Source organism: Microcaecilia unicolor, chromosome 5, assembly GCF_901765095.1.
Source record: "Microcaecilia unicolor chromosome 5, aMicUni1.1, whole genome shotgun sequence".
NCBI classification, from domain to species: Eukaryota; Metazoa; Chordata; class Amphibia; order Gymnophiona; family Siphonopidae; genus Microcaecilia; species Microcaecilia unicolor.
In genome coordinates, this window is record NC_044035.1 from 355,600,500 (window position 1) to 355,619,931 (window position 19,432).

A 19,432-nucleotide genomic window follows, 5' to 3' on the forward strand; every position below is an offset into this window, starting at 1 on the left:
CCGGCAACGAAAATGATAAAGGGGATGGGAAGACTTCCCTATGAGGAAAGGCTAAAGCGGCTAGGGCTCTTCCGCTTGGAGAAAAGACGGCTGAGGGGAAATATGATAGAGGTCTATAAAATAATGAGTGGAGATGAATGGGTAGATGTGAAGCGTCTGTTTACGCTTTCCAAAAATACTAGGACTAGGGGGCATGCGATGAAACTACAAAGTAGTAAATTTAAAACGAATCAGAGAAAATGTTTCTTCACACAACATGTAATTAAACTCTGGAATTCGTTGCCAGAGAATGTGGTAAAGGCGGTTAGCTTAGCGGAGTTTAAAAAAAGGTTTGGATGGCTTCCTAAAGGAAAAGTCCATAGACCATTATTAAAATGACTTAGGAAAAATCCACTGCTTATTTCTGGGATAAGCTCATAACTCCACACTGGCTCCCGATCAAGGCCAGACTATTATTCAAAACTAGCACTCTTTTATCTTCAAAATATTGTTCACCAAGGCCTCGGATTACACGTTAGACCTAATCAATTTATCACCAAGAAACGCAAGTCCAGAAGCTACTTCCTACTACACCTACCCAAATGCAGAAACATAGTCTGCAAAACCACCTATGTGGCTGGCTTCAACTACCTGGAGTCCAAATGGTGGAACTCAATTCCAAAGATTACACGAAGCACTACAGAAAAAGAACCGACAGCCAACCTCGACAAGAAATTCTATGGATAATTGTGGGATACAAGAAAGAACAAAGAAATAATGGTTAGTGCAGCAGCCTGAGAACCTGGGGAACCAGGTTCAATTCCCACTACAGCGTGACCCTGGGCAAGTCACTTAACCTTCCATTGCCCCAGGTACAAATAAGTACCTGTATATACCATGGAAACCACTTTGAATGTGGTTGCAAAAACCACAGAAAGGCAGTATATCAAGTCCCATTTCCCTTTCCCTATTTGAGATTCTACATAGAACGTTGCTACTATTTGAGATTCTACATGGAATGTTGCTTGTGGAGGAGTAGCCTAGTGGTTAGTGCAGCAGATATGATAGAGGTCTATAAAATAATGAGTGGAGTTGAACGGGTAGATGTGAAGCGTCTGTTCATGCTTTCCAAAAATACTAGGACTAGGGGGCATATGATGAAGCTACAATGTAGTAAATTTAAAATGAATTGGAGAAAAGTTTTCTTCACTCAACGTGTAATTAAACTCTGGAATTCGTTGCCAGGGAATGTGGTAAAGGCGGTTAGCTTAGCGGAGTTTTAAAAAAGTTTGGACGGCTTCCTAAAGGAAAAGTCCATAGACCGTTATTAAATGGACTTGGGGAAAATCCACTATTTCTGGAATAAGCAGTATAAAATGTTTTGTACTTTTTGGGATCTTGCCAGGTATTTGTGATCTGGATTGGCCACTGTTGGAAACAGGATGCTGGGCTTGATGGACCTTTGGTGTTTCCCAGTATGGCAATACTTATGTACTTAGTAGCAACATTCCATGTAGAACCCCAAAGAATAGCAAGATTCCTGAATCCCAAGGAGTGGAGGAGTAGCCTAGTGGTTAGTGCAGCGGACTCTGATCCTGGGGAACTGAGTTAAATTCCCACTGCAGCTCCTTGTGACTCTGGGCAAGTCACTTAACCCTGTATTGCCCCAGGTACAAAATAAGTACCTGAATATAATATGTAAACCGCTTTGATTGTAACCACAGAAAGACGGTGTATCAAGACCCATCCCCTTTTGTTTGATTTTATCAGGATGCTGCAATTTACTTGTTTCGGGGTACTGCAGTGTCTTTCCTTTCAGATTCTCTGGCAGGTCTGTATTACTTGCTAGTAAGCCCATCCTCTCTTCGCTGCTCATTCATTTCTCATCTCCACGTCCAGCTGCAAGCAACCACTCCAGGGTCTTACCTGAGGGGATATTTCTCCCCAGGATCCCGTCCTAGGTGGAAGAGAATTGGGATTTTTGTGTGCTCCTCCTGGTCATGGGTGGTGACTCCGGTTACATTCTGTCCTGGGCAGAAATTGATGCCCTGTGGAGAAACGGGAGAAGAAACCTTTTGAATAAGGAGTTCATTTACAGAGCAATGCAGTGGAAGGTGAAACCGTGAGGCATTCTGACCGGCCCTATAGGCTTTTACATGTCCCCCTGCCTGAAGTTGGTTTTAGCACCAAAACAGTTTATTTGTTAATTAATATTGGGGCTTAGGCTCTGACCCTGCAAGAACAGAATCACCATTCCGTGTAGAACCCCAAAGCATAGCAAGATTCCTGAATCCCAAGGAGTGGAAGAGTAGCCTAGTCGTTGCTACTATTTGAGATTCTACATGGAATGTTGCTATTCCACTAGCATTCCATGTAGAAGCCTGCCCTTGCAGATCAACAACACGGCCGCGCAGGCTTCTGTTTCTGTGAATCTGTACGTGCAGGACGTCAGACTCACAGAAACAGAAGCCTGCGCGGCCGCATTGGTGATCTGCAAGGGCAGGCTTCTACATGGAATGTTGCTAGTGGAGGAGTAGCCTAGTGGCTAGTGCAGCGGACTCTGATTCTGGGGAACTAGGTTTGATTCCCACTGCAGCTCCTTGTGACTCTGAGTAAGTCACTTAACCCTCCATTGCCCCTGGTACAAAATAAGTACCTGAATATATGTAAACTGCTTTGAATGTAGTTGCAAAAACCTCAGAAAGGCGGTATATCAAGTCCCAGTTCCCTTCTCTTTCCCCCTAACTGAGGAGGATCAAGGAAAATGTGAATTAGCAGCTTGATAACAAACATTTGGAAGGAAATTTGAAGAAAAAGAAGCACCTACAGATTAGTTTGGAATCGAGAAAAACGCCAATTCTCCATTCACAATAAGATTTTTCTTGGTTTTATGCTTTATCATATTTATTGAAAACGGCACAAACACATTGTTATACATTGAGTAAATTGCCAATCAAATGTGCTCCTAAACTCTCCAATGCTAATCTCCAAAACGATACAATCCGTCTTCAACTTTTATTACTTCCCCCCTCCCCCCACCCCCTTCAAATCTCATCCTTGGTGACACCTTTATTCACTTCATACCTCCCCCTCCCCTTTTCTTGGTTTTAAAGTGCATATCTTCATCTTCAGAACAAAGTTTTGAACAGAACCTGGTTAATTAAGCTGTTAAACATGCAACTCTGTCTGTGCACCGCCTTTTAATAAAGACTTTCAATCATACAAAAACTCAACCAGATCCCCTGTCCTCTCCCTCCTTCTCATCCTCAGAGGCGTCTGGGCCCCCGATAACTAAAGCAAGCTTTCAACACCGATCTTTTATCTTACTTAGAGCCAAATGATGCAAGCAGGGTCGCTAGAGCTGCGATAAACCTTCTGTGAAAATTCTAAGAAATTAGAAATATTTCACTGATCAGCCTGACCACATCCAGAGGACCCTCCCGAGCATAATTTGCAAAAGAAATATCACAATCCAGAAAAGGCAACACCTCCCAAAAAAACATAGCAGAGAGCAAATGAGTTCACAGAAAATTCTAAAATCTTAGATTCCTGGTTTTCAGATGATTTTCCACAGGTTCCATCTTCCAGTGTAACGCCAGACCGTCTTTAACTCCTAAAACCCCAGTAACCCAGTATTAAAGCTGGGATTCCAACATCTGGCTCTGCTTCAAACCAGCAAACTTTTCCCCACAGCAAAAGGGGAAAACTCACCCAACAGGGTCCCCGTGGTTTCAATCAGTCCCTCCGTCCTGGCCACAATATGCCATATATCCACAAGGGATACACTTCTGACCCCTTCACCTGACAGGCGCAGCCAGACCTCGGCGGGAGGGTGGGGGGAACACATTTTAGCCCGCCTCCCCTCCCCTGCTGCTTCTGACCCTGCCGCCGCAGGGTACCCCCAACCCCCACCAATTGTTTATCTGTCCCGCACTAGACTTGCTTCCTTCTCCTGTTTTCAGCACGCCGTGCACTCCATGCTCGTTTTAATGAAAGTGAGCGTGCGCAAGTATGCTCAGTTTCATTAAAACGAGAGCATGCACGGCACGACTGGAAACAGGAGAGGAGGCGAGTGTGAGACCAGCGCGGGACAGATAAACGCTTCAGATGGCGGGGGTTGGGGGTCAGGGACCCCCGCCAGCCAAACCGGGGGCCCAGAGTCAATTTGGGGGGGCCCAGGCCCCTGTGCCCCCCCCCCCCCCCCCCCCCCCCCCCCGGTAGCTTTGCCACTGCCTGACCCCATGTCCTTAGCACTAGGCATGGTACAGGTCTGGGCATTATTTATAACTCCCAAAACAGCAGGGGAACTGGTTTATGGCACACGACCCAGGTCACCAACAGTGTGTATGTGGAGGGAGGGGGATCATTTGGACACCATCCTGTGACAACCCTTGACTGACAGCATTGGGGGGGGGGGCGTTTTGAGCCCATCCCGGGATAATTCCTCTCCAAGGCCTACATTGGAAGCCCCGGGTGGAGGAGGGGTCAGTCTCCCCCTGTACTGATTGAGACTCCTGACCCGATGGTGAGAAAAGTGAGGGATTACCTGCTCCACTTGTGCCCATGAGTTGCTCCAGGTCCAGTAATGAGCTTTGTACAGCCCGACTCTCACAGCCATCATCTCATTGCCACGGTAGTAAAGTATCGGCCTGTGAGAAGAGAGGGTGCGGCTAGATGAGAAATGGACAGACACTTTAACGCAGTTCCATCTTCATAGTGAGCGTATTATCAGGTGGACACAGGCCCTCGGAGCACGTCAGTGCCAGAGATACACAAGTAACTTACAGTCACGTTATGTGTAGGAGTGTATGAACCCCATCCACGCTCCACCCAGATCCCACTCATTTGTATTTCTCCCTGTAAAATATGCACAAATTCACAGAACTGTGCTAAGAAAGGAATTTGGTGTATCCAGGTGTGTGAATACACATGTGCGCTGTTATTCTAATGAAATGCTTGCACAATCAGCACTTAACTGCGTACCTTATAGAATTACCCTCACACGCCGCACTTATTTTACAAAGGTAAGACCAGGGCGTAGCCAGACACCCAATTTTGGGTGGGCCCGGGCCCAAGATGGGTGGGCAGAAGAACTCTGCCTTGTCCAACAAGTGATATGGCCTCTCCCTCGCTCACCTGCATGCCATATGGTCTTTCAAATATCCCCCTCCCCTGCATACCTTGTAAATAGCAGATTTTCACCGGCAGCGTGCAGCAGCTAATACACACTGCTCATGTTGGCCCCACAGCCTTCCCTCTGATGCAACCTCCTGTTTCTGCATAGGTGGGAATACATCAGAGGGAAGGCTGTGGGGCCAGTGCAAGCAGTATGTATCAGTCGCTGCTCACTGCAGGCTAAGATCTGCTACTTAAAAGGTATGCAGGAGGGACAGTTGTTGGGAGTTTTCGGTTGGTGGGGCTTGGGGATCCCTGCTAGCCACATCATAGGTATGTTGCTACTGGGTGGGCCTGAGCCCAAAGTGGATGGGCCTGGGCCCACCCTTGGCTACCCCACTGGGTAAGACCATAAGCACTGCCATACTGGGACAGACCAAAGGTCCATCGAGCCCAGCATCCTGTTTCCAACAGTGGCCAATCCAGGTCACAAGTACCTGGCAAGATCCCAAAACAGTAAAAACAGATTTTATGCTACTTATCCTCGAAATAAGCAGTGGATTTTTAACTCCTAAAAATACCTGTATTTTATCATTCCTACCTTTAGTAATTCCCTTATCTCTTATTTGTCCTGTTTGTCTGTCCTAATTAGATTGTAAGCTCTGTGGAGCAGGGACTGTCTCTTCATGTTCAAGTGTACAGTGCTGCGTACGTCTAGTAGCGCTATAGAAATGATTAGTAGTAGTAGTGTTTGGGATTCTGGAATGTTGCTACTCTTTGGGATTCTGCACAGAATGTTGCTACTCTTTGGGATTCCGGAATCTTGCTACTCTTTGGGATTCTGCACGGAATCTTGCTACTCTTTGGGATTCCGGAATCTTGGTACTCTTTGGGATTCTGCACAGAATGTTGCTACTCTTTGGGATTCCGGAATCTTGCTACTCTTTGGGATTCTGCATGGAATCTTGCTACTCTTTGGGATTCCGGAATCTTGCTACTCTTTGTCCTTATCCCTTATTTGTCCTGTCTGTCCTAATTAGATTGTAAGCTCTGTTGAGCAGGGACTGTCTCTTCATGTTCAAGTGTACAGTGCTGCGTACATCTAGTAGCGCTATAGAAACGATAAGTAGTAGTAGTGTTTGGGATTCTGCACAGAATGCTGCTACTCTTTGGGATTCCGGAATCTTGCTACTCTTTGGGATTCTGGAATCTTGCTACTCTTTGTCCTTATCTCTTATGTGTGCTGTTTGTCTGTCCTAATTAGATTGTAAGCTCTGTTGAGCAGGGACTGTCTCTTCATGTTCAAGTGTACAGAGCTGCGTACGTCTAGTAACGCTATAGAAATGATAAGTAGTAGTAGTCTTTGGGATTCCGGAATCTTGCTACTCTTTGTCCTTATCTCTTATTTGTCCTGTTTGTCTGGCCTAATTAGATTGTAAGCTCTGTCGAGCAGGGACTGTCTCTTCATGTTCAAGAGTACAGCGCTGCCTACGACTAGTAGCGCTTTAGAAATGATAAGTAGTAGTAGTGGTGGTAGGGTTTTCCCAAGTCCATCTTAATAATGACTTATGGACTTTTCTTTTAGGAAATTATCCAAGCCTTTTTAAAACCCTGCTAAGCTGCTGTTACCGCATGTCTGCTTCTCAAAAAACGCTCCCAGAAGGCTGCTGTACAAACCAAGACCTCCTTCAAGGCAGCAGTAGCTCCATGTGTGTGAGAGTCAGAATCAGTGCATATCCGTAACATACACACACACTCACCAATCCCACCCACTGCCCCGCCACTAGATACAGGGACATTTTTCATTTATTTCTTTTTACTGGTGGGGCTGCTAGACTACCAGGGAAAGAGGCTGATGTAGAAAGATGGGGGAGGGGTGGATCAGGGGTTGCTGAATGATTTTGGGGCTGATGCACACCTGATGTGTTTAAAAAAAAAAAAAGAAGTCTCCCTCTACCCTTTCGGCACTGGCGGAATGCATTTCATACTCCGATGCTGGGGGAAGCTAAGGATGCAGGTCTTATACCTCAAAGGTCTATATGGAAACCATTCATTCAAACTCTACCTGCTGAAATTCGTAGTTTGATGCTCAATGATTTACATTTTAATACATGTATTACCATCCTTATCTTTACAATGGGTGTGTGTGTGTTGGGGGGGAGATAAGCTCTATGGGGAAGTGAGGGAGGATGTGGGGAAGAGAAGAAAAGGGAATTAAGAATCTGTTTAATATCATATCTTTAAATATTTGACCATTGCATTCTCACAGTAAAAACCCTTCAGTGACCAACTGATGCCTTTGCCTGTTAACGTTTTGTTCATAATAAAAAAAAGATTTGAATATAAGAAAATATGTCTCCTTGCTGTCAGCGTCCGAGCCAAGCACCGCTCGCGTCCTAACAAAAGAGAGACATCTCGCAATGAGACGCGCCATTCCTGCACGTTTTTAATGCAGCAGTAATTTGGTTCTCGTTGCTTAATGCTTTGCTGCAGCATATTTTGGAGCTGATTTCACGGTAGAAGGCCATACGCTAAGCCGATGGCGCCTGGGCTCTACCAAACACTGTACCGATACTGTCTTTATAAAACAAACAGATGCCCGTTATACAACTGACTCGCAGAGGATTTGGGCTTAGCCTTAAGGAACCCTTAGTGGAGCAGAAGCGCTATACTTTGTAAGTGCGGGTCTCTTAAGTTGTACAATACAGGGAGCAGGTACAGAGCGGGGCCGCCGAGAGGTGGGGGTGGGGGGCAGGAGGGGCAAAATTCCCCGGGCCCGGTCTCCGAAAGGGGACCCCGGATCCGACACCTGCCTGCTTCTGGGTCCGTCCTCTCCCCTGCTCTTGTGTGCTGCCCAGCACCCAGATGATTGCATTAGCTCGATATCGTGTTAATGCAATCGTCCGGGCCCTGATTCCCGGTACGGACAGGAGCAGCAGAGGACAGACCGTGGGAGAGGCAGGCAGAGGCTTGCCGGCGCTGGGCCCCTCTTGGAGGCAGAGACAGAAAGGAGTGGGCAGGCAGGAGCGGCAGTGTGAGTGGTAGCACGCGGCGGTCCAGTTCTGCCACGAGCCCAGCTGTGTCTCTCGGCGGTTCAGGTACAGAGGCTTGGGATGAGGGTGCTGGTCAGGGCCGCTGAGAAACACAGCCGGGCCCGGGGCAGGACCGCTGACTAACCGCTGCTGCCCCGTCCCCTTACTTTCCTCTGTCTGACTGCTCCTCTCTCGGTCTGTCTCTCTCATGCTCCTGTGTGCCGGGACCTGGATGATTGCATTAACGCCATAACCCAATCATCTGGGTCCTGTCACACAGAACAGACCCGGCAGGCAGGAAGAAGATTGCTGAGGCCAGGCCCAAGGAATTTTGCCCCCCCCCCCCCCCCTCTCTTGGCAGCCCTAGTGCTGGAAGAGCCAGCATAAGTGGCAATTCAGTGAGATATTGGCTCAGGCTGCCAAAGATTAGGGACTGGACCTTCTGGGGTGGGGCTATTCTTGTGATATCTGCATGGTTTATAACACAAGATTGGCCCCAACCTGGGGACTCAGAGCACCACGACCTCTTGAGCCAGCCCACTGCATTGGTTTTCCCCTTCCCCAGGGTTTCTGGCTTTGCATAGCTGGGGGATAAGGGCAGCCCCTACTTCCGATCCAGCTGTGTCCCCGTTTCTGCTCCTCATTCCCAGGGGGCAGCGCTTGTGAAATCTTGTGGTCTTCTCTGTCTGTTCCTTTGTGTCTTCAGTCTGGTGCCCTGTCAGATCATTACCCTCATCAAGACAATTTTCTGTGGGCCAGATAAGGCAGGCAACTTGTTTTTTTCACTCATGTAAAACCCTCTGAAAGCCGTCTCTGCTGCCCATGGTTTACGCAAGGGGGTTTGGTTTTCTTTGCATGGTTTCTTGCACAAATTCCAGGAGATTAAATCCTCAGGGCCTGATACTCAGAAGGGTTTAACCCCACTCAGCTGGCCATCTACCAATGTTCAGCAGCACTTAAGTGGATCGTGGTGCTGTACTGCTTCTGACTGTGACACACTGTCTGGCTAGTGCCAGGGAGCCCGGGGGGGGGGGGGGGGGGGGGGGGGGGGGGGTGGAATTCGGGCAGAGCCAGCATTTAACTCGTTAGCAGGAATATTCAGTCTGCAAACCAGTTAACAAAAAGGGCTAACTTTATCTGTTGAGCTAACAGGGCACCGGTTGGAATACAGCTGGTGCCTGGTTAACTTCCGGGTGTCTGCAATTATGCGGATAATTCAATGCTGCAGCCTGGACGTTGCTCTGCATTGAATATCTGGGGCTTAATTCAGTTGTAGCCATCAGAAGCTTAAAAACCACCGAGTGCTGCAAGCTGAATATTGGGCCCTGACCAAGATGCTGTTACCCCGCTCACTTACAGACCTGGTGTTGTCCCTTTAGCAGCCGGCCAAGGCTGCAGTGATTAACCAGGGAGCTGATCCTTCGTGCAGTCTCCTACGGTCTTCCCTTGCCCCTTTCTAACCCTTCATTCTTATATTTGGTGCCAGTTCTCCCAGGGGCTCACCTGTCAATCACTTTGCCCTGCAGGAAGACTGGTGAAAGGTCGACGCCATCGATCATTCTGTCAGAAGGAGGCTGAAGTCCTGCCAGAGACAGGGCCGTGGTGAAGAGATCCATCACACTGCCCGGTTGGTGGCTCACCTGAAACCAGGAAGGTCAAACAAGGACAGCAATGGTAAGAGAAATCTACACCCTCATATGCCACCTGACCAAATATCCCTGCAGACCCAGCCCAAGCCACGTCACTTGTGCCACTGGGCAGGGCAGGGACAAATATCCCTGCAGACCCAGTCCAAGCCACATCACTGGTTCCACAGGACAGGGCGGGGACAAATATCCCTGCAGACCCAGTCCAAGCCACATCACTGGTACCACAGGACAGGGCTGAGGCAAATATCCCTACAGACTCAGTCTAAGCCATGTCACTTGTGCCGCAAGGAGGGGCAGAGGCAACTATTCCTGCAGACCCAGTCCAAGCCACGTCACTTGTGCCACCGAGCAGGGCGGGGACAAATATCCCTGCAGACCTAGTCCAAGCCACGTCACTGGTGCCACCGGGCAGGGTGGGGACAAATATCCCTGCAGACCCAGTCCAAGCCACGTCGCTTGTGCCACCGAGCAGGGCGGGGACAAATATCCCTGCAGACCCAGTCCAAGCCATGTCACTTGTGCCACAGGGCACGGTGGGGACAAATATCCCTGCAGACCCAGTCCAAGCCACGTCACTTGTGCCACCGAGCAGGGCGGGGACAAATATCCCTGCAGACCCAGTCCAAGCCACGTCACTTGTGCCACTGGGCAGGGCGGGGACAAATATCCCTGCAGACCCAGTCCAAGCCACGTCACTTGTGCCACTGGGCGGGGTGGGGACAAATATCCCTACAGACTCAGTCTAAGCCATGTCACTTGTGCCACTGGGCACGGTGGGGACAAATATCCCTGCAGACCCAGTCCAAGCCACGTCACTTGTGCCACCGAGCAGGGCGGGGACAAATATCCCTGCAGACCCAGTCCAAGCCACGTCACTTGTGCCACTGGGCGGGGTGGGGACAAATATCCCTACAGACTCAGTCTAAGCCATGTCACTTGTGCCACTGGGCACGGTGGGGACAAATATCCCTGCAGACCCAGTCCAAGCCACATCACTTGTGCTGCAAGGAGGAGCAGATGCAACTATTCCTGCAGACCCGTCACTGGTGCTATAGGGTGGGGCAGAGGTAAATATCCCCTATAAAGAAATAATTTATCAGATGAAATCCCTGCTCCTTATGCTAAGTGCAGTCCTTTGGGCACAAAAATGCCAGCTGACATATTCTCGCCTCCCTGAAGCTCTGGCCCTGCCTCACTAATGTACAGCCCAGGTTTCAGCCCTGCTCCCACATCAGAGCAGGAACAGACAGGTGCAGTCCTTTCAAATCCCCGTCAGAGTTCATCAGCTGCACCTCCCAGCATCACGACTGGAAAGCAGAAGGGCCTCAAGGGAGAAAAGAACAGAACACTATTTCTGCAAGCTTCAAAGTCATTTACGTTTAAAAAAGGAAGAACAAAAATACCGCATACCCCATTCACAGTGATTTGTCCCTCTCCTTACTCTATAGGCTTCTTAAAGAAAAAAAAAAAAATCACTCAGCCCTGGCAAGTGAGAGCCTCCAGCAAGATCAGATATGGCTCTATCAGCCAGGAACAGGCACATTAGCCATGCAATGCAAGCCCTCTGCTCAGAGCCTGGCTGTCTGCACACAGTGTCTTTAAGAAAATGAAATCGCTTTATGAGCGCTGCGCAGAGCCAAGACAGGCTCGTCAGTCTTATCAGCGCTTGCAAGCTTTAACTGGGAATCAGAGGCGACAATTAATAAAGCCAGCCCCCTCCTGTTGAAAAGGCAGAGAAGAAAGGGGGAGGGGGAGGAAGCAAAAAAAAATATTTGAAATTTGCTGAGCAAATGTCAGGCACATTTTTTTTTTTTTTTTACTGTAAAATCCTTTGCAGTTATCACTGTGTACAGGCTTGATATCCTTGTCTAATTCAATTTCAATTTTCACTTTGCAGGAGATAGCAGGAAAAGGTTGGAACACTGCCTGGGGCTGATAGGGTCTTTTCTCCTTCAGGGAGCAGGTGGTGACGAGGGACCAGACAGATGCAGACAGGAGAATGGCAATTTCTAAGGCAGGAGATCCAACTAGAAGGCAGCAGTGACGTATGGAAATTTCAACCCTTGTCTAACGCACAATTACCTGATTAAAAAGGCATCAAGGTTTATTCAGAATTCGCTGTCCCGCATATCAATAATCAATGTCTATGCGGCTTATAACATTTAAGGAAGGGATTAGAAACAGAAAGGAAATGAGGAGATAGATCAGGGAGGTGTAGAAAATGAACTCCATTATCAAACAGTAAAGCAAAGTAAAGATAACTTAGCGGAATAAAGGGGACATGTCTATACTGATTCATCAGGCACAAAATACTTAAGAATGCAGATACTTTTCATGCCATACACCTGGACTCCTCAAGTACATAAGTATTGCCACACTGGGACAGACCACAGGTCCATCAAGCCCAGCATCCTGTTTCCAACAGTGGCCAATCCAGGTCACAAATACCTGGCAAGATCCCAAAACAGTACAATACATTTCATGCTGCTTATCCTAGAAATACGCAGTGGATTTTCCCCAAGTCCATTTTAATAATGGTCTATGGACTTTTCCTTTAGGAAGCCAGCTAAACCTTTTTTTTAAACCCTGCTAAGCTAACCGCCTTTACCACATTCTCTGGCAACGAATTCCAGAGTTTAATTACACGATGAGTGAAGAAACATTTTCTCTGATTCGAATTTACTACTTTGTAGCTTCATTGAATGCCTTAGTCCTAATATTTTTGGAAAGAGTAAACAAGCGATTCACGTCTACCCGTTCCAATCCGCTCATTATTTTATAGACCTCTATCATATCTCCCCCTCAGTCGCCTTTTCTCCAAGGGTGCTTCAGCCTTTCCTCATAGGGAAGTTGTCCCATCCCCTTTATCATTTTCGTCGCCCTTCTCTGCACCTTTTCTAATTCCACTATATATTTTTTGAGATGTGGCGACCAGAATTGAACATAATATTCGAGGTGCAGTCGCACCATGGAGCAATACAAAGGCATTACAGCGGTTAGCTTGGCAGAGTTTAAAAAGGGGTTAGACGGTTTCCTAAAGGACAAGTCCATAAACCGCTACTAAATGGACTTGGGAGAAATCCACAATTCCGGGAATAACATGTATAGAATGTTTGTACGTTTGGGAAGCTCACCAGGTGTCCTTGGCCTGGATTGGCCGCTGTCGTGGACAGGATGCTGGGCTCGATGGACCCTTGGTCTTTTCCCAGTGTGGCATTACTTATGTACTCATTTTGTTTTTTCCAATTCCTTTCCTAAAAATACCTAACATTCTATTTGCTTTCTTAGCTGCCGCAGCGGCTCAGTGTGCTCCTTTCCCTCTGTCCCACGTAACTGCTCAGGGCGTGATACAGGCGGAGCGCAGTGTCAGATTTACAAACCTCTCAGCAACGTTTACCTGTCCAGCAGGTATATGTCCTGGCCACCATGCAATGGCTGGCTCTCTCATGCCACCTTCAAAGGTCGTGTGCTTCCCACAAAGGAAAGGGCCATTACTGCCTCCTGAAGAAAAGGAAAAACAGATCAGACCCTGACATGTTCTGCACCTGTTTGTGCAGAGAGTGCGACACTGGTCCTCAGACCTAGCTGTAGGCTTCGATACACTTTCCATAATAAAATACAATCAAAGATATTGTGGTACAAGAGCACTCAAGGCCATTCAGGTCACACTCTTCAGACGTGATTATGCGGAAGGAGGTGTTTCTATCTGTAGAGGGGGATGGGACTGGAATTCCCACAGCAGAGTTTTGGGAGGTGCTGAATGCTGCGACACACACGTGTATATTCTGAAACATAACATGCACATGTATGTTGACATGTTGGCTCTGTGGATATTTTAGACACTGACAAGGTAAAATGGATACTGCCGACACATGTAGCCAACACATTCGCATCCATTCCTGCGTGTGGTTTAGATAAGGCCCTATATCAGCAGAACCTTTTCCAAAATACTTCCAAAATTCGATACATCCTGACTAGAGGCCGACCAAATTATTGGTTTTGATTTCAGCACTGAAGCCAATCTGAAATCCAAACACCCCCTGACAAAAAGCGCAATTACTCTCTGCTTCCCCCCCAAAAGTTGCCACTCTCCCACCACTAAGACCCTGGGCATACCTTAGAAGCCCTGGTGTTTTAATGGCCTCTTCGGGGTAGGAGCAATCTCATGTCTCTCCTACCAATACTGGCTTCACAGTCAAAATGGCTGCCGAGACTGCCATGGGAGGTAGCGGAAGCCATTTTAAAACTGGAGTCAGCATGGGCAGGAAAGACTGGGGATTGCTCCTGTCTATGCCGGTTCCAATCTCAAAATGGCTGCCATGACCTCCTGCAGTAGTCTCAAAAGTCTGCCACAGGTTAGGGTTACCATATGTCCGGATTTACCCGGACATGTCCTCTTTTTGAGGACATGTCCGGGCAACCGGGCGGGTTTTGCCAATCTGCCCGTTTGTCCGGATATCTGGACAAACGGGCAGGCTGGTGGGCGGGCCAATCCGGACAAACGGGCAGATTGCTAGCCTCCCCTCCCCTTAGTTACTACTGCCCTGGTGGTCTAGTGACCTTGCGAGACTTCAACTCTCGGCGGCCATTTTGAATCAGCGCCGAGATCAGCAACAGGAAGGAAGCATGCAGGGCAGCGCTCCGGGCAGGAAAGAGGGGGCTCTTTCCTGCCCCGAAGAGGTCACTAGACCACCAGGGCAGTAGTAAGGTAAGGGGAGGGGGGGTGACGGGGTGTGTGATGGGGAAAATGTGACAGGGGCGGAGCGAGGGCATGAAAGGGGGTGGGGTAGGTGTGTGGTGGGGCGGGGCATGTGTCCTCCTTTTTGGGAGACAAAATATGGTAACCCTACCACAGGTGGCCCCGGCAGCCATTTTGACTGTGGACCTGGCATAGGCAGGAGTGACTGGGGATCACTCCTACCTTGATGAGACCACTAGACCACCAGGACTTCTAAGATAGGCCCAGAAAGGGCCTACAGTTGGTGGGAGGGTGGCAGCTTTCTGTAGGTGGGGGAGGGGGGGGGCTGTGCCACCTGGTTTTGGGTTGAAATTGTGTGGTGAGTTTTGGCTGCAGATTTGGTTTTGGCTGAAACTCAAGAACCCGGTTTCGGTTGCCCTCTAGTCCCAACTTGGACATCTCAATTGGCTGTACGTTCTTTCTAAAACGTGCCTTCACACTTGCAAAAAAGCCTCTTAGAGAAATTATTCCACACGTGGAAGTACGTGTTATGACTGGAACATGTGCACTTTTACGAGAGATGGATATAGGTGTGATTGGGGTGGGGTCTACGGTGGAGTCGCAATAGACATGCGTTCTTTATTTTGAAACTCCACCTCCACCGGGAGGCTATTCCACGTATCCACCACCCTTTCTGTGAAGAAGTATTTCCTCCGATTACTCCTGAGCCTACGATCTCTTAACTTCATCCTATGCCCTCATTCCAGAGTTTTCCTTCATTTGAAAGAGGTTCACCTCCCGTATATTAATGCCACAGAGCTATTTTAAACGGCTCTATCATATCCCCTCTCTTCCAATGTATATATATTGAGAGCCTTAAATCTGTCCCCATAGGCTTTATGACACAGATCACTGACCAATTTTGTAACCGCCCTCTGGATCGAATCCATCCTGTTTATATCTGTTCCTAGGTGTGGTCTCCACAATTGCACACCAGGGCCGCCGAGAGGGGGGGCCAGGGGGGACAAAATTCCCTGGGCCCGGCGCCGGGGTCAGGCCGCTGGCGCTGCAGACCCTGGTTTCACCTGCCTGCCTCCTCGGCTCCGGGCCCCCTGCATTCGAAGCAGCAGTCACAGATCGCCTCCCTTCGGGCCTTCCCTCCATGTGTCCCGCCCTCGCGGAAACCGGAAGTTACACCAGATGAGGGTGGGACACAGGGAGGGAAGGCCAGAAGAGAGGCGATCTGTGACTGCAGCTTCGAATGCAGGGGGCCTGGAGCCGTGGAGGCAGGCAGGTGAGTCCGGGGACTGCAGCAGCGGGGAGGAGAGACAGCGGCAGGGGGAGCGACGGGGGACAGAGGAGGCGGGGCGGCCTTGCCCCAGGCCCGGCCTAGTCTCTTGGCGGCCCTGGCTGTAATTGCATAAAATAATTGGCTTACTTAGCAATAGCAGGGCCGCCGAGAGGGGGGGCCCGGTGCCGGGGTCAGGCCGCTGGCGCTGCAGTCCCTGGTCTCACCTTCCTGCCTCCTCGCAAAAATAATAAAAAAAGGTCTTTTTTTACAGGCGCACTGAAAAATGGACCTGCGCGCGCCCAAAATGCTCGCTTACACTAGTGCAGCCCATTTTTCGGCGCACCTTAGTAAAAGAACCCCTTGGATTGTGAGTCCTCCAGGGACAGGGAAATAGCTGCTGTACCTGAATGTAACTCACCTTGAGCTACAAGTGAACAGGTGTGAGCTAAGTCTAGATCACCTGAACCAGGACCCTGACTTTGTGACTGATGGATGTGACATAAGTATTGCCACACTGGGACAGACCAAAGGTCTATCAAGCCCAGTATCCTGTTTCCAACAGTGGCCAATCCAGGTCACAAATACCTGGCAAGATGCCAAAAAAGTACAAAACATTTTATGCTGCTTATCCCGGAAAAAAGCAGTGGATCTTCCCCAAGTCACCAAGTCAATTTAATAATGGTCTATGGACTTTTCCTTTAGGAAGCTGTCCAAACCATTTTAAAACCCCGCTAAGCTAACCACTTTTACCACATTCTCTGGCAACGAATTCCAGAGTTTAATTATACGTTGAGTGAAAAAAAATGTTCTCCGATTCGATTTAAATTTACTACTTTGTAGCTTCATTGTGTGCCCCCCTAGTCCTAGTATTTTTGGAAAGAGTAAACAGGTGCTTCACGTCTACCCTTTCCACTCCACTCATTATTTTATAGATCACTATCATATCTCCCCTCAGCCGCCTTTTCTCCAAGCTGAAGAGCCCTAGCCGCTTTAGCCTTTCCTCATAGAGAAATCGTCCCATGCCCTTTGTCATTTTCATCGCCCTTCTCTGCACCTTTTCTAACTCCACTATATCTTTTTTCAGATGTAGTGACAAAAACTGAACACAATATTCGAGGTGCGGTCTGCTGTGTACCTCCTAAAGTCCCCGCTGGGAGAGCACCCTCCCATAACGCTCTCAAGCTCTAAACCGTCACCTTCAACCCTGCAGTCACATTCCAAAGAAAAGGTATCATCTTCTTTTTTGTTTGCTTGGTTTTATTTCTATTTATTAGATCTGAAGAGGAAAACCCAAGTCTAAGGTGCTCCTGTTCATCAGCGACCTTTGGTTATTCTTATGAGAAGCCACAGCAAGTGACAAAGAGCTCAGCGACAGCGTGATCAGGTGCATGTCTGCAAGAGAACGAGCGAATGTTATGTCTGTGGTGAGGTGGGTGAATGCTGAGTACGAGCTGCATCAGAGCCTGTCAGTATATGAGAAGACTGGACCCGTCTGCCTTGAATTCCTACCTTCTTTTGGACCAGAACTTAGAGCAGCGCCATTATCCGAGGTGAAAAACACAAAGGTGTCTTTGGCGATGCCTTGCTGTCGGAGGTAGGCCAGGATTTTCCCCACGCTGTCGTCTATCTCTCGTACCGCATCACCATAGCTACATATTAAGAGCATCACAGAAGCAGAGTGTGAAATGCTGGACTGGTTCAGAACGGACCCTCCTTAATTCACTACAGAACTCCCAGACCAGTGTGTACAACGTGGCACCCCGATATAATAGACCATGACAAAAAAAACCCCAACAAAACAGACTAAAACCAAAACAGACCATGACAAAAAAAAAAAACCCTCCCAAAAAAACCCAAGACAAAATAGACTCTACACAAAACAGGGCAGGGAAACCTCCTTAATCAAGCTGGATTATGTTTTCAAGCAGATTTATGATTCTCACTAGATACCAGGTGTGGATAGTGAAGTCAAGCCGTAGGCAGGTGCCAGGACTTTCAAGTGACAAGCCGTGGACTTTCTCAGTAATTTATGGCTCCTCCACTTCTTTGTATCCTTCAAAAATAAATCTATTTCATGAGGCCCTTTTGTCAGGAGTCTATTTTGTCAGGGACTTTTATGTCGGGAACTTTTTTTGTTTGGAACGTTTTTGTCTGGTTTCTTTTGACAGGGTGCCGTACAATGTAAATCTCAAAATTAGAGTCATGTGGAGGGGCATTTTCGATAGGACGTCTAAATCTGAACTTCTGAACAGGAAAGAAGGTCATTTTCGAAAAAGAAAAACATCTATCTTTTGTTTTCGAAAATACTATGGACGTTTTGGGGTTTTTTTGGGCCATTTTCGAACCCCCCCCCCCCCCCCCCCAAACATCCAAGTGCAAAATGCACAAAATCAAGCCATTGGGACGTAGGAGGAGCCAGCATTTTTAGTAGACTGGTCCCCCTGACATCTCAGGACAGCAATAGGGCACCCTAGGGGGCACTGCAGTGGACTTCATAAATTGCTCCCAGGTACACAGCTCCCTTACCTTGTGTGCTGAGCCCCCCCCCCCCCCCAAAACCCACTACCCCCAAATGCACACCACTATCATAGCCCTTGCGGGTGAAGGGGGGCACCTAGATGTGGTTACAGTGGGTTTCTGGTGAGTTTTGGAGGGCTCACAGTTTCCTCCACAAGTGTAACAGGTAGGGGGAGGTAGGACCCTGGGTCCACCTGTCTGAAGTGCACTGCACCCAACACTAGACTACACCAGGGACCTGCGTGCTGTTCTAATGGACCTGAGCATGACATCTGACGCTGGCATACAGGCTGGCAAGTAATGTTCTTCATCACAATTTTTGGGGGTGGGAGGGGGTTAGTGACCACTTGGGGAGTAAGGGGAGGTCATCCCTGATTCCCTGCATTGGTTATCTGGTCATTTGGGGCACTTTTTTGTGCCTTATTCGTATAAAAAACAGGTCTAGCTCAAAACATCTAAGTTTTAGTCTTCGACCTTTTTGTTTTGTTCCATTATGGCTAAAAAAACGTCTAAGTCTTAGGAACACCCAAGTCCCGCCTCAAACACGCCCCTGGCACACCCCCCTTGAGATTCAGACCTCCTTCTGACGGACTTCAGAGAAAAACGTCTAAAAAGAGGTTTTGAAAATACCGATTTGGACGTTTTTGTGAGACTTATGTCACTTTTTGGACGTTTTTTTCTCTTTTGAAAATGAGCCTGTTGTTGTCCCTAAAAATAATCTGTAAGAAGGGGGAAACGTCTCCTGTCCGTTCTCCTTATCCCACTGCTCCTGCCTACTGCTGATCCGTAACGTGTTCCCAATATTCCAGGAACTTACATGCCCCTCTGGCTGATGCCCAGGAAGGGTTTGGAGGCATAGACTGGGGCATGAGTAGCATCAATGGCCCAGTACAGAAAGAACGGCTGCCCTTTCAGGTGCTGCTTCTCAATGAAATCAAGTGCTTCCTGAAAGAGACAGAAGTGAAACTTTAATAGATTCTGTTCCGATCAGTTCCACGGGTCAGTGCGCAGGCGAAGCCGGCTTCAGGAGAAATGCCAGCTCAAGTTCCCCTCACATCAATCACTGCTCCAGAATTTACACACTTAAATTTGTGCCCTATTAGGATTTTATCTGAAACTTCATCTTAAGGCGCTTCAAAGTTATGCTTCTAAATTTAGGCCTTCAACACTG

At 48.3% G+C, this 19,432-nt stretch overlaps 1 protein-coding gene across 2 annotated transcripts in view; it reads right to left on the bottom strand.

The window, feature by feature from the left end:
• Positions 1–19,432, bottom strand: part of LOC115470950 (N-acetylgalactosamine-6-sulfatase-like) — a 53,534-nt gene that overhangs the window by 6,007 nt on the left and 28,095 nt on the right. For both annotated transcript variants that reach the window (XM_030204593.1, XM_030204594.1), the window contains 6 exons: positions 19,079–19,206; positions 17,254–17,393; positions 13,173–13,276; positions 9,630–9,766; positions 4,526–4,628; positions 1,906–2,027 (listed from right to left, as the gene is read on the bottom strand). In XM_030204593.1, the coding sequence (XP_030060453.1) occupies positions 1,906–2,027; positions 4,526–4,628; positions 9,630–9,766; positions 13,173–13,276; positions 17,254–17,393; positions 19,079–19,206 (734 nt within the window). The remainder of the gene's footprint in view (positions 1–1,905; positions 2,028–4,525; positions 4,629–9,629; positions 9,767–13,172; positions 13,277–17,253; positions 17,394–19,078; positions 19,207–19,432) is intronic.